This window comes from Sinocyclocheilus grahami, unplaced genomic scaffold (assembly GCF_001515645.1).
Source record: "Sinocyclocheilus grahami isolate Dianchi unplaced genomic scaffold, SAMN03320097.WGS_v1.1 scaffold9.1, whole genome shotgun sequence".
Classification (NCBI taxonomy): domain Eukaryota; kingdom Metazoa; phylum Chordata; class Actinopteri; order Cypriniformes; family Cyprinidae; genus Sinocyclocheilus; species Sinocyclocheilus grahami.
The window spans coordinates 3,255,931-3,269,745 of NW_015505188.1; the positions used below are offsets into that span (position 1 = coordinate 3,255,931).

General features: G+C 35.6%; 1 protein-coding gene across 1 annotated transcript; it reads right to left on the reverse strand.

Annotated features, from left to right (window-relative positions):
- Positions 1–4,762: 4,762 nt before the first annotated feature.
- tbx20 (T-box transcription factor 20) lies at positions 4,763–12,173 on the reverse strand. Its single transcript, XM_016282544.1, has 8 exons — positions 11,966–12,173; positions 10,806–11,061; positions 10,420–10,584; positions 9,852–9,960; positions 9,246–9,404; positions 8,819–8,895; positions 6,317–6,429; positions 4,763–5,474 (listed from the first exon to the last, which is right to left on the reverse strand). The coding sequence occupies exons 1-8, from the start codon at positions 12,090–12,092 to the stop codon at positions 5,134–5,136; spliced, it is 1,347 nt and encodes a 448-aa protein (XP_016138030.1). The 5' UTR covers positions 12,093–12,173; the 3' UTR covers positions 4,763–5,133.
- Positions 12,174–13,815: the final 1,642 nt, after the last annotated feature.

Sequence of the window (13,815 nt, forward strand, 5' to 3'; positions counted from 1 at the left end):
ATATATATATATATATAAGCCTCTTATGCTCACCAAGGCTGCATTTATTTATTTGAATTATCTGATTAATTTATTCTTGTTATAGTAATACATTCAAATATAAAACAACTTTTAATTTTTTTTTTATTGTAATAATATTTCACAATATTATTGTTTTACAACCGTGGAGAACATAAGATATATATATTGTGACAACATTCCATGTTATTGGGGCGTTGGCAATAATGGTGGAGATGTTACAAATAAAATATGTAAAATGTAATTTTTAGTTGGCTTATAAAATAATCCCAGACTGAGAAATATTTACTGGAGTAAAAAAAATGTGACAAAATAGCCAAAGTCTCCGCAATTTACACCATACACCTATACAAATTCTAACCTCTATTAAATGAGAAATAGGAGAGTGTAAGAAGGCGCTCCAAGTATTCAAGAAAAAAAGTGTTGGACTCTTTTTGACAGGGATGTGGGTTAACCTTAATTCACTGGTAACGACAGCGGACAGTTTTCCATTCCTGCACATATCACTGAAATGTGCTCCTTTTGTCTTATGGACAAATTAAAAAATCATGGCGGGAAAGAAAAAACATGCAAAACTGAATGAAATTACATTAGATTTAGCTGGCAGTCCTTGCTGTGTAAATTACACTCTTATTCCTTAAAATGGACTCCCTGGTGAACTGTTCCTTTCAATTGATTTCTCCATAGCTCACGGCCTCAGACCGCCCTTCTGCTATCTCTTTAATCCAATCACCCTCTCACTGGATGTTATTTATTTGCTTATTTATTTTCAAAGGATGTAACTGATTTTTATCAGAGGATAGAAGTGCCTTTTCTTCCTGGTGAAACGGTGACTAACGACCTGCTATCGATTTGTTGGTTTGTCCATGGCCGTGTGATAGAGAGGCCATCTTTATTTTCAGAATTATGCTACAGATGCCTCAGACATTTCCTGCCCTGCAGCGTCATGCCTAACAAATAACGCATACAGAATAATAAATAATAATTGGTGTCACCTCTGTGTATGATTAGTCAGAAACAGGCAGATAATTGTTGGGGATTTAGCTAGCAAATCCATTTATGTGAGCTAATCAATAAATGCGCTGTTAAAAAAAAACATGGACCATAAAGATTCTGAAGTGACAGAAAATTGGGTTTTGGTTAATACAAACTGTGTTCGTAAAACAAAAAACATAAATAAAAAAAATTAACAAATAAATAAATAAATATGTTAAAATGTAGCATTTCTTTTTACAGTTTCACAGAATTAAAAGGTTTTGAAGCCACACTTGTCAATCAAAATGTCATTTTGTGTGTAATTTTTGGTAAGAATATTTAATAGTTGACTAAAGGAATGTGAACATTTAGATTTTCATATTAAATACATTGAGCGCAATCAACATTTCAGAGATAAATATCTGAAAAACATTTCATTGGAACCTTATGGAATGATAATCATCCTTAAAGCTATTTCATTGTGAACCACAAAGAGGCACAAAAACACTTTCACAGACTTTTACCTTACCTGTTCCCTGCTGGTGGCATGATCTGCCCAACTCCATCTGAGCAGCTGAAGAAGCAGCTAAAGACACACCTTGACCCTCTAACACTAGCACTCTCTATTCTATTTCTATTCTATCTACTTGTTTTCTGTTTATTTAAAAAAATAAAACTTGACCCTCTAACACTAGCGTTCTCTATTCTTTTTCTATTCTATCTACTTTTAACTATTATAAAAGATAATAATAATTTGACCCTCTAACACTAGCTCTATCTACTTTTTTATTCCTTCTATTTATTATAAAAATAAAAGAAACCCTTGCTACATGTACTGCGTCAGACTAACCGGGACTTATATCACTTATATGTTGTTGCTCTTTTGTTGGTTTGATTGCTTATATTGTCACTTTGTATAAAAGCGTCTTTATTATTAAATGTAAATAAAAATAAATCAACTTTCAATTAGATGTCATTTTACATTATAGATTATGCAAGGGTCAAACTGTCAGTTTTTTTTATTTACCATATATCAGTTCAGAGCAAATTTCATACTGTAAATAAGCTTAAAATTGAGATGAATTTCAATATGCTGCTACGCTCTTTAAAATAAAGGTTCAGAAATGGGGGTTTACATTAATGGCATAGAAGAACCAGTTTTGGTTCCCCAAAGAACTTTTCGGTGAAGATTTCTGAAAAGAACCATTTTTTTCATAGTGTGACGAAACATTTTAATAATCGAAAGAACATTTTTGTGGCACTGAAAGATTCCATGGATGTTAGAGGCTCTTCATGAAACCATCAATGCCAATTAGGACCCTTTATTTTTAAGGGTGTATATATATTATAGCTATTTAATACAATGATTCTGAGGGCAGCATAAAACAGCAATGCAAAAATCACACTCTCACAACATTATTTTGGGGTGATATATATTTCTTTTTGTTTACAAATAACATCTATCATTGCTTAAAATATTACATTATAGCCATATCTTTTTTATAGCTGAAATAAATATATTGCACTTAAAAAAAGGCATCAAAACAAAAATGGTCAGACATCTCCTTATAAGTAGAATACAGCTGACTTAGAAATACACACATACAAAAAAACAAACAAAAAAAACATTTGCTATTATATTGCAGCTACATAACTGTTTGTACAGTCTGTTCATAACTAATCAAAGGCTTGAAATCGTGGGCAATTTTTTTTTATCAGCTTTAGTTTAGACAACAACACATTCAATCTAAATAAAACCCTGAACCCTGAAATGCACAAAGATTGACTGAATATTTGTATTGTGTGGCTCTGTTTGTGTATTTATGCTTGTCTGTTCTGTTCAAATTTGAAGGATAAATAAAAACTGCAGCATCAACTTCCTCACACTTACACACACACACACACACATGCGCATGCGCACACACACACACACACACACTCCAGTTCCTTTTCATCTGCCTATTACAGCTAGCGCTGTTTCTCTGTGATTTGGTTACAGGATGCTGATGAATTGTTGTCGATGTGACGGTACAAATAGGAACACTTCAGCCACAAATCACCCAATTTCTCTCGTTCCCCTGGGGAAGACAAGCCTATTATTTAAAAGTTAGCCCATTATTTACAGGTGTAGACTTCCTGCAAGCTGGCTGTTGACAAGCAGCCTTGAGCGGCAAAAGATCAGTTTCTGGCACAGGAAATTAATATTAGCCATCTACAAAACCTGTCCATTTCCCCCTGGTTTACTTGGTTGTTACTTGTAGAAATGGCCTCACATTGTCCGCTGGTTCATATCGGTTGTAGTTCACCCTCATCACACTGTCTTTTTAAAGGGGTCCTATTATGCTCTTTTACAAAGTCTTGATTTCGTTTTGGGCGTGTACTAGAACATGCTCTCATACTAGGTTGTTTGAACAATTTCGAATTTTTCACATATTTTACATTATTACAACACCTCTCTCCCCAGTCTGACATGAGCGGCTCGAATAGTTCCTGTATCAAATGAAGGCCCGCCTTCTGAAACACAAAATGTGCTGTGATTGGTTAGCTGGCCAGTGTGTGTTGTGATTGGCAGCACTCGGCGCCTGGTCGGGAAATGTCATCCCCTTACCATAGCCGCCTACGAGCTTCAGTGTAAATATTGCATCAAAATCAAATCAATTTGAGCGTGATTTAAACCCGGATGATTGTAACCACTCTAAGTTCGTCTGCCTTGGGAAAGCTAGCGTGTCTCCGACATAGTGATAACACTCATTGCCTTCTCTAGTGCGGCTCAACCAGGTCTCGTCCCATTCGTCAATATTTGTGATATCACAAATCCCGGAAAATATGCGTTGTAGTCCAAACGAGTTCGTTGTAGTTTTTGAAAATTGATTTCTGTTAGATAAAATATCTCCTTTTGAAGTGGACTTTGAGCTTTGCAAATCTTTTTTATGCTCAAACAGCAACATTACAGACTAAGTTGAAAAAGTGAAAAAGCATAATAGGACCCTTTTAACTAAAAATGTAAAGGATTTTGTCATAATTTACTTGTTACTACCCTCATGTCATTCCAACACAAAATAAGATATATTAAAGAATAGTAACCAAACAGTTTAAGTTCCATTTGACTTCCATTGTATGGACAAAAATATTATGCAAACTGTTTGGTTACCAACATTCAACAATATACAATATGAGGGTGAGTAAATGATGACAGAATTTCCATTTCCTGGAGAACTGTCTCTTTAAATATAATATACAATTACATGCCCTAAACAGTTTTTAAAGAAAATAAACTTATCAGACCAGAAAGATAAAACCAGCCTGTCCAGCATTTTTGTGTCCACATGTATACGGTTTCCATCCAGTACTGCGGTTTTCAAATAGCGTCCACAATTTGAACACGAGGGCTGAGTGGTTGGCAGCTCCACAGATACTGTATCATATCATTAAGAGGTGATAGATCACGGAGAATGAGAAATAGCAGAAGTCCAGTGTTACCTTCAGTGAGTTACTTCTCCCTCATTTGGCTCTGGGTGGCGATAAAGGCATGAGATGAATCATTAAAGAGACAGTTCACTCAAAAATGAAAATTCTGTCATCATTTTCTCACCCTCATGTCATTCCAAACCTCTATGACTTTATATCCTTTTGTGGAACACAAAAGAAGATATTTTGTAGAAAGTTGGCTCCCATTGACTTCCAAAAACACAAAAGAATATATTCTGAAGAAATTTGGTTCCTAAACACCTTTTATGCTCATCAGAAGAAAGAAAGTCATACAGGTTTGGAAAAACAGGAGGGTGATTAAATAAATGACAGAATGTTTCATTTTTGGGTGAACTATCCCTTTAAAAAGGTAGCATTAACACAGATGAATAGCAGATGAAGACGGATCTCTGAGTCTCTTATCAATGCTAAAAACTCATGCTTAAAGTTCTCTTTTACAAGAATCCGTGTCCGTTGGGCATTTCGTTCACCTTTTCTCCAGCACAACTGCGAGAAGCAGCACGTCCGGGTCGTTAGTCAATGCCGTGTCAGTAAGTATTATTTACATGTGGTTCTTCCTTTCGTGCAAGCGTGTGTTTTGCGTGTGTATGGGTGCCGTATGTCTTCGCATGCCGGCGATAGGGAACTCTTATCAGGCTGAAGTGGCAGGAATCATACGAACGGGGTCATGACTGTGGAAGAATGGCGCAGTCCCTGGATGGCAGCGTAGGGCCCTTGCTGGAAATAGTGGTGGTAGCGTGGCATGTGGAAGGAGGGGAAGGTCGGCCCGCTGCCCTGCATGGAGCCGGCCAGGGCGGACGGGGTGAGAGGCATGCCCAGTCGACTGTAAGGGGGTAGAGAGCCCTGGATGGGGTGAGGAAGAGGACTGGCCAGGGATGCTGTGCTTGTTCCGATGGCAGACAGAGATTGAGGGTGCTGAAAGCCGGAGAAGCCAGATGTGGTGGTGACCCAGGAGCTGAGGGAGAGGTTGTCCGATGCGGTGAATGCTGAACCTACAAGGAAAGAATTGAATTGATTATTTGCACCATAAAATGAGCATATTTTTTTAATGTAAAAAAAAAATTTATAGTGTGATTTTTACAGTAAAAAGATGTATTAACCTGTTAAGAAAAAGGGAGTTTTTACAGGGATGCCACAGAAGAAACATTTTTGGTTCCCCAAAGAACTTTTCAGTGAACAATTCTTAAAAGAACCATTTTTTCTTAGAATGAAGAACATTTAAAAAAAAATCTAAACTATTTTTTCCACTTCAAAGCACCTTGCGTGGAATGGAAAGATTCCAAGATTCTTCATGGAACCACAGATGTTTTTAAGAGTATGGTTTACATCACATTATGTGAAATGTACTTTTTATTGTAAATGGAAATAAAAACTATGAATTGCCATGTAATTTATAGTGAAAAACTGTACTGGAAAACTGTGTGACACTGACATATGATTACATTTTATATAAATAGTTTTGCTCCTTATTTTTGTTAACAGTAAAGTACATTATGGTGTTTTGTGTTATATTTTCTTGTTTATTGCATTATTTTAGACGTGTGTTACCATGATGGTTCTTTGTCTTTGTGTGTACCATCAACACAATGAACTCTAATTTATCTCGTGGCTTTCTATTTTCCACTTATAGTATTATGATGGTTTTAAGTACATTTTTAATTACAAAGCATATTTTGGTATATTATATCACTTCAAAAAAATATGGTTATAGGTTGTAAAAACTATACAGTCATCCTGAAATACTTGAAACATTTTTTACGATCTAGCTATTTTAAAGTAAATTGAACAGAATTTTTTTAGTGTACAGTTTACTGTTACAAGAGGATTTTCCTACCTCTACTGTGTGCCGAGTGCCCATCTTCACCCAAGATTTCCTCATCACCAGCGTAAGTCCGAATGGGCGACCGGGCGTAAGAGTGCTTGTGGATCAAGCTCTCAACACTTTCCCTACAGCAAAACCAAAAGACAACAGCCCAAAATATATCTCTAAATCCACAACAGTTTATACAAAATCATCTGATCTGGTTAAAATTACAGGACTATCTCGTCTTTTTAAGTGGGAGAACTTGCACAATTGGTGGCTGACTAAATACTTTTTTGCCCCACTGTATCCTAAACAGATTGCATTTTAATAAACTCAACCATTATTTTTCAAGACATCAGATAATATCTTCACATTTAAAGAGATCAAAATCTCCAAAACTGAACACAAATGGAATTTTTTAACAATTTTTGTCCATGAAATTAAAGCCAGTGGTGTTCAAAACAACACAGTGGGCCCTACTGACTTTCATTATATGCACAGAAGAAAGACTTAAAAGAAAGTCTTACAGGTTTGGAATGACATGAGGGTGAGTAAAGATGCCAGAATTTGTATTTTTGGGTAAACTATCCTGTTAAAGGTCTATGCACTGTACAATTAAGTATTTTTTTTTATATCATTGAGATACTAGATTTTATAATCCTTTTGAATTTTTTTCGTTTTTCTGTTTTAATTTTAATTTTTTAAGCTGTCCGTATTTTTATTATTATTTCAGTATTCATTTTAGTTAATCAAGTTAAACTAAAGAAACTAGCTGAAATAAAAAAAAGTTACTTTTTTTCAATATTTTATTTTATTTCAAGTAACAAAATGAGGAACTTTATAACTTTTATTTACCATTCTAACTTTTTAGACCATAAATTATGTTGTGAATCTGCTAATGTTATGGTACAAATATCTAAACATCTAAAGTGTCTCTCTGCAGCTTAGTGTGTTCAATGAATCAGACAGTTCATGCTAGCTTAAACAACAAGGGCATACAAATATGTTAACACACAGCAAGTGCGTAGAGAGGAGTGTGTCTGCTTGCCTTGCAGTAAGTGCATTAGCTCCTGTTAGATTAGACTCCTCAGACAGGCTGAGATGGTCTGCATCACAAGAGCCATGCGTCCACATTAGCCTCCCAATTAGGTTAGGAAAGTGCAATATCTGTCAGCAGCGCAATACAAATATGTGTGTTTTTATCTGCGATGCGCTCCCGAGGAGAGGGGCCTCGCAGCCCTACAACTTGGGTGGCTGTTTTCAATCAGTCACAGGGCCCAATTGAATTACGCTGTGTTTTAGTGCAGTGCCCGACTCCAGACTAATGTGATTTCTGCAGCTCCCTGAAGATCAATTGATCAGATCTAATTCACAGCCCTTCCAAAGGGAAAAAGAAATAGAGAGACGGAGAAAGAGAGAGAACAGGATGCATTTTTGTGTGGTATTTTTGGCTTCATTGACTTTCATTTGTTCTTTCGTTGGGGTTTGATGTGGAACTTGCTGGCAAATGTTTAACTGGAATGCTAATTTGAGAGCACATTGCCAAATTCAGTCATTTCCAGCATTTCTAGATTTATCAAATTATTTTTGGGTCATTCAATTTTGCTCGTGAATCTTGGGTCAGAAAAATGACAGATACTGACCATTTTTCTTGTGCATTTTCTTGTATTTATATATATATATATATATATATATATATATATATATATGTTAATATTGACTTAATTAAAATATATGTCATTTAGAGATCATATGACACACATTCACTAGCATATTCATAAATATGAAACAATAAATATACGACAAAAAGGGAGAACCTGCAACTATTACTTTTAAAAGCTATTTCTATCTGATCTAAATGTTATATTCGTTTTGTTGTGTAATTTCAGAGCACATTTCCAAAATCTGTTATTTCCAGCATTTCTAACTTTATCAAATATTTTTGAGTGATTCAATCATTTTCGAGTGTGTTTTCTTGTAGTGTTTTTGTATGTTACTATTGACTTAATTAAATATATATGGCATTCAGAGATCATATAACACATTCACAGGTGGGCAAAATTCATAAATATATGAAAAGCAAATAAATAATGAAATATGCTATAAAAAAGTGATAAGCTGCAAATGTTATCTTTAGAAACTATTTCTACCTGATCTTAAATCTAGTTTTGTTGGTCTTAGAAAAAAAGTATTTTGACTGATGTAGTATTTTAAATCATTTAAATTTATATCATATTAAATAATGTTTTTCTACCTTTTTGTTATGGTATTATTATTATACTATAAATGTATTTATTAATTGACCACATGAACCACACTTTTAACATAACATTTTTTCCAGCTTTTATTGAACCAGCTCGCCCACACACGTCTAAGTCTAATGAGACTCTAATGAAAAGCCACTTGTGCACTTGTTAATGAGTTTGGCGGAACATTCTCCACCACACACACGCTTCACTCCCTCTGCAATCACTCACTGCACTGGACACGGGTCAGAAATCAACACGCCACCAGCAGCAGAATTCCTCATACCTCTCCATATCCGTGAGTCTGGAGGAGTCTCTGAAGCCTTTGGCAAAAGGGTTGCTGTCAATCTTCAGTTTGGTTATCTGTAGCGAAAATAGGAAACAACTAAATTAATCCAGCAGCTCTTTTCCTCTCCCACGTGATGTCATGAGCATTAAATTAAACATTAGTCCAAATGGAATGACTGATGTCTTCCAGTAAATTGTTCTGCTAAAATTGAATCAATTTTAAACTCTTGCCAAAATATACTTTTTACAAATTCAAAATAGTACTATTATTTACAACGGAACAGCTTCATAAAAATAGCCAATGGGGGGAAATATATACTCAAAACATACATTTAGACAAGTATTCTTGCATAAATATAGGCTATAGTACTGGCTTTTCCAGGTGCCTTGCAAGGGAATTAGGAAACTGGTTGATTTGTACTCACCAGCTGGTTTTGGTAAGCAGTGACCGCAGTGAAAACTGTCTCAGTGAAGACAAATGTACGAAACTCCTCAGACTTTAGATTAAGAAGTGATGCTGTGTGATCTTTCTTCTTGATGATATGAACTCGGGGTTGGTACTTGTGCATGGAGTTCAGCATGATCTGTTAAATAAAGTGTTCAGAAATATGAGAAAAATTGGATTTATGTGATGCAGGATATATCAATTTCACATCATTATTTATTATTATTATTAGAATTATTATTATACTATTCTATATATTTTTTATATATATATTACCGCAGGCATTACTATCTAGTAAAACAAAACAACAACTATTATGCTTCATCAGCCTTAATTTTCCTTTCAAATATGCTGTTGTATAACCAAATGTCATATTTGAATGATCATGGTCATTTTATTTAAAAAGAAAAATGAAAGAATTGATCTTCACAGGCAAAATATATTTTCTGTAAAGCCACTTGTGTTAACAAATACAAATCTTCTCAGATAGCCTACTATTTTCATTAAACAAGTACACGCGGACACATGCAGAATCAAATGTAAAGTCGCAATTACGCAATGATTTCAACCTAAGCGTTCTGCTTACGTGTCCGTGCTGGTCCAGTTCGTTGTTTGTAAGCTTCACTTTTTCGAAAGAAACCATTTGTTTCAACAGCTGTTCTCCTGTAAACGGCGAATCTGGATGCACGTACAACCTGTAATATAATAAGAGAATGCATTAAATATCATATAAATGAATATCCAAACGGATCTACAGCATATAGATCCGTTTGGATATACGTGCATTAGGCTATTCGATTTGTATTTACATTTTCATTCTTATAATTAGCCTACATTTCACAACATTTACATTTGGATTTGAATCGAAAAATGACTATATGCTTAATAAACGTTGTTGTTGTTTTTTTTAAGTAAAAACAGAAAATAATAGAACGTGCGAAATTCAAATATATTAGAATTACACGCATACACATTCAAAGCGAATTAGCGCATCAACTTGTATGTAGGCACATCTAAAAAAATAAAATAATAAAAGGCTATGTTTTGTAATGATGTATTCCCTTTTTAGTTACACCGGCTGTTCACAATTAGTTGATGATTTAGCAACTTAATCATAGCAAAACAACGCATAGAGGAAATCTCAAGGTTCTTACCTAGCAGGTAAAGGTGGATCTGCCTTTCCAGCCACAAGCCATGAGGATCTATGGTAGGCATATCGATATCTCTTATTATCCACCGGAACGATGTCCATTAGTACGATATATTTGGCGTCCGGATCCACTCCGGAAAATGACACACGAATTGTCGGAAACATTCGTCTGTTGAAACAACATCATGAGCGTAAGAGGCATTCACACACATGGTTTCTAAGATGTTGGTTCAAATATGTAAAACAAATGAGCCTATTTTAGATGTGGTAACATATTGGCTACTGGCATGCCCTTTAAAAAATAATGTTAAATGCGTCTACTAAAGATACTAAACAAATTCGCCTACTGGTTTGAAAATACGAAAAGTAAAATAATTTCAGCTTCTTTACCTCCCAGATTTTGTGATGATCATTTCCGTGCCGAGTTCGTGGAACTTGTCCCACAGTTCTTTCGTCTCGAGGCTGCAGGAGATCTTGGCCATCTCCTCGCTGGGCACGCCGGGGCTCGTAGGAATGAGCGGCTCCGTACATAACGGAGCGCCGCCGCTGCTGCTGCCGCTGCCGCTGCTGCTGAAGTCGCCGTGGGTTTCCAGCAAAGGCAGGTCGCCGATGTTTGGATGGCACGACGACTTCTCTACGAATTGTTCTAGAATTTAAAAAATAAATAAATAAAAAAAAGTCATTAAATATATATGTGCACCAAATTATTGCAGTTGGTGCTACAAAAGATGTTCAAGTCAGGGACTATAACATGCAGATATTGGTTTGGTTCTAATAAAAACAAAATTCACATAAGAACAACAGTATACCGTTTACATGATTTGCTTTAACATTGTATAGTTAGAATATGCGAGCCTAGCCTATATGAAATGTAGAAATAATATCACTGCATATAGCTAGAAACACAATTGATAAAACGCTATTCTTTATAGGTACTAAACAACAAAATAGAATTAATAATGGCTTAGAAGTGTTTAAAAATGTATGGATCTTTTGTTTTACACTGTAATTTTGCCTGAAATGTAATCGGCCTGTTACAAACTGCATAGAGCCACCAAAATATTCCAATGCATTGGCCATTAAACCCACAACTATTAATGTTCTTAAATCTTAGTCACTGATAGACAAATTAGACTTCACTTTTATTTTTATACTGTACGTGTAAATAAACCGTTAGCCGTAAGAGATGGCTTGTCGTTTGTTTACCTATAAAACAAAATGAAATCCGTTCATTTTGATTTGCCAGGAAAGTGTACAAAATCTTCAGAAAACGACACCAGTTGGCCAAATACAAAATCTGACTTTTTAATTCAATGTTTTCCTTTACATACATTTTTCAAAAGCTTAAGAGAATCCCTCCTTATATTGACATTTCCTTAAAACATTTACATGTTCTCACACAATCGTAGCTTATAACCCACTGAAAAAAAGGTGTAATTATTTAAATACTCGGCTATATTTTCCTTTGTATAAAACTGCTGGAGTTTGACACTGATGGCACCGTACGCTGTTGCTATCAAAACTCGTTGAAGAGTCAGATCTGCTCTTACCCAGCGGCTTGAGGGTATTTTCCTCCGACTCCTTGTCTTTCGAGCTCCCACTTGACATGAGTGCGGCTATGGAGAAGGCATTCGCCCTGGAAGAGAGCTGAGGCTTTGGGGAAGAGGTGTACTCCATGATGCGAGTGCTCAACTATTCTCAACAGCACCAATGTCCAGATTAAGCCCCGAAACGACTTGCAAGATGATATTTGAGTCAGGACTAAGAAGACTGTTGTGTGTTACTTCCAAATCAGTTGGGACATTGTGTGTCTCGCTCCAGTCACCCTCTAGCTCTCTTGCACAAGCAAGGTTTTCATAGTAAGTGTTGGTCACTTGCAGTGCCTTAATTTCACTAGCCCCTGCACAGTCATGACCAATCGTTGTGATGCTTCTAGCTCATTGGTTCTTCAGCACCTTCCACTGTACGGTCAGTTTGTCTATAAATCCTACTATGGTGACGGCTTGGCTCATGAATATTAATTTATTCTCGTGACGTTGACCTTCTAGATTTGCCGGAAGAACGAATAGATTTTTTTTGTAGAGGGCGTGGCTTATCAATATTTAACTTGTGTGTCTGGCCACTCCAAGCAACGTCAGGACGACCTTATTAATATTCATGAGTTGACCCATGATTTCGCCTACTGGGCGCTGCGCAGACCTGAGAGAGCCGTCAAAATATGCTAAATAAACTTCATCAGTGTTTAACACGTCACATCTGTCTACACTAAAAGGCTGGATATGTATAACCTTCCATCATGCATGAAAACTTAAATGTCCACATCTTGTAAGGAAATGTTATAGTACAGACTTCCTTAACATGACTAATGTTTTATCACCTACAATTCAACTATTTGTTTTATTTGTCTTCTAAGTTCCCACATTTTTGAGTATAGCTATGACATAATTTGTATTCATTATTCGGAACAGTTATTTCCGACAAAAACACGGGTCCATCCAGGCGTTTTTAAAACTTGAATATAATTAGCCTATTTTAAGTTCAAGAAAAGCTGTATTCTAAGAATTTTAAACTCGCCAGTTATACTGCTGTGCATATAAATGTTGGATATAGACAAAAACAACATTGATCAGTTTCTTGATTTTGTCGCTTGTTTGTAGCGACACACTCCCGTGAGGAACTGTCTTCACAAACAAGCGGAAAAAAAATCATCATTTAGAAAAGAGAAATCAAAACAAAAATAAAGAAAAAAAAAACTAAACATAAATAGGCCAAATACAATTCTAACTAGGCATAGTTTTATTTTACAATTAAATATATAAGAATCATTAACATTATTATTATTATTAGCCAATTATCGATGTTTTATATTCGTAGATTCAGTAACATTCCTTATCTGATTACTATTAGTAACAGTTATGTTTCTGTTTTCTTCTTCTTCTGCATTATCCTTTTGAACTTTTGATAAGAACAAATTCTGTCTAGACGCCACCTCAGGCCACCCGCTCTCGCTTGATGCCAAAATTGAGACACAGGCCCTTTGTCAAATCAAACACTTAGCAAGCTTATGCCGATCAAGCTTGGTGAAATCATTACTGCAGATTTGAACTAACACGTTTCACACAAAAAGCACTGGTTTGTCGCGTTATGCCTAGCCTGGGTTCAACTGCTCACGTGGCGTGATGAAACTGAACAGTACCACTCTTAAATGCTTATTTTATTGGCATATATTTTATATATATTAATACACACAATAAAGGTATGTTTTTGATTATTCCCTGTTGAATAACTATTAATCTGTGCTTTTGTAGTCTATACAATGCGCGCGCTCGCGCCAAGTGAGAGTCAGTATGTGTGTGTGTATGTATATGTGTATATATATATATACATATATATATATATA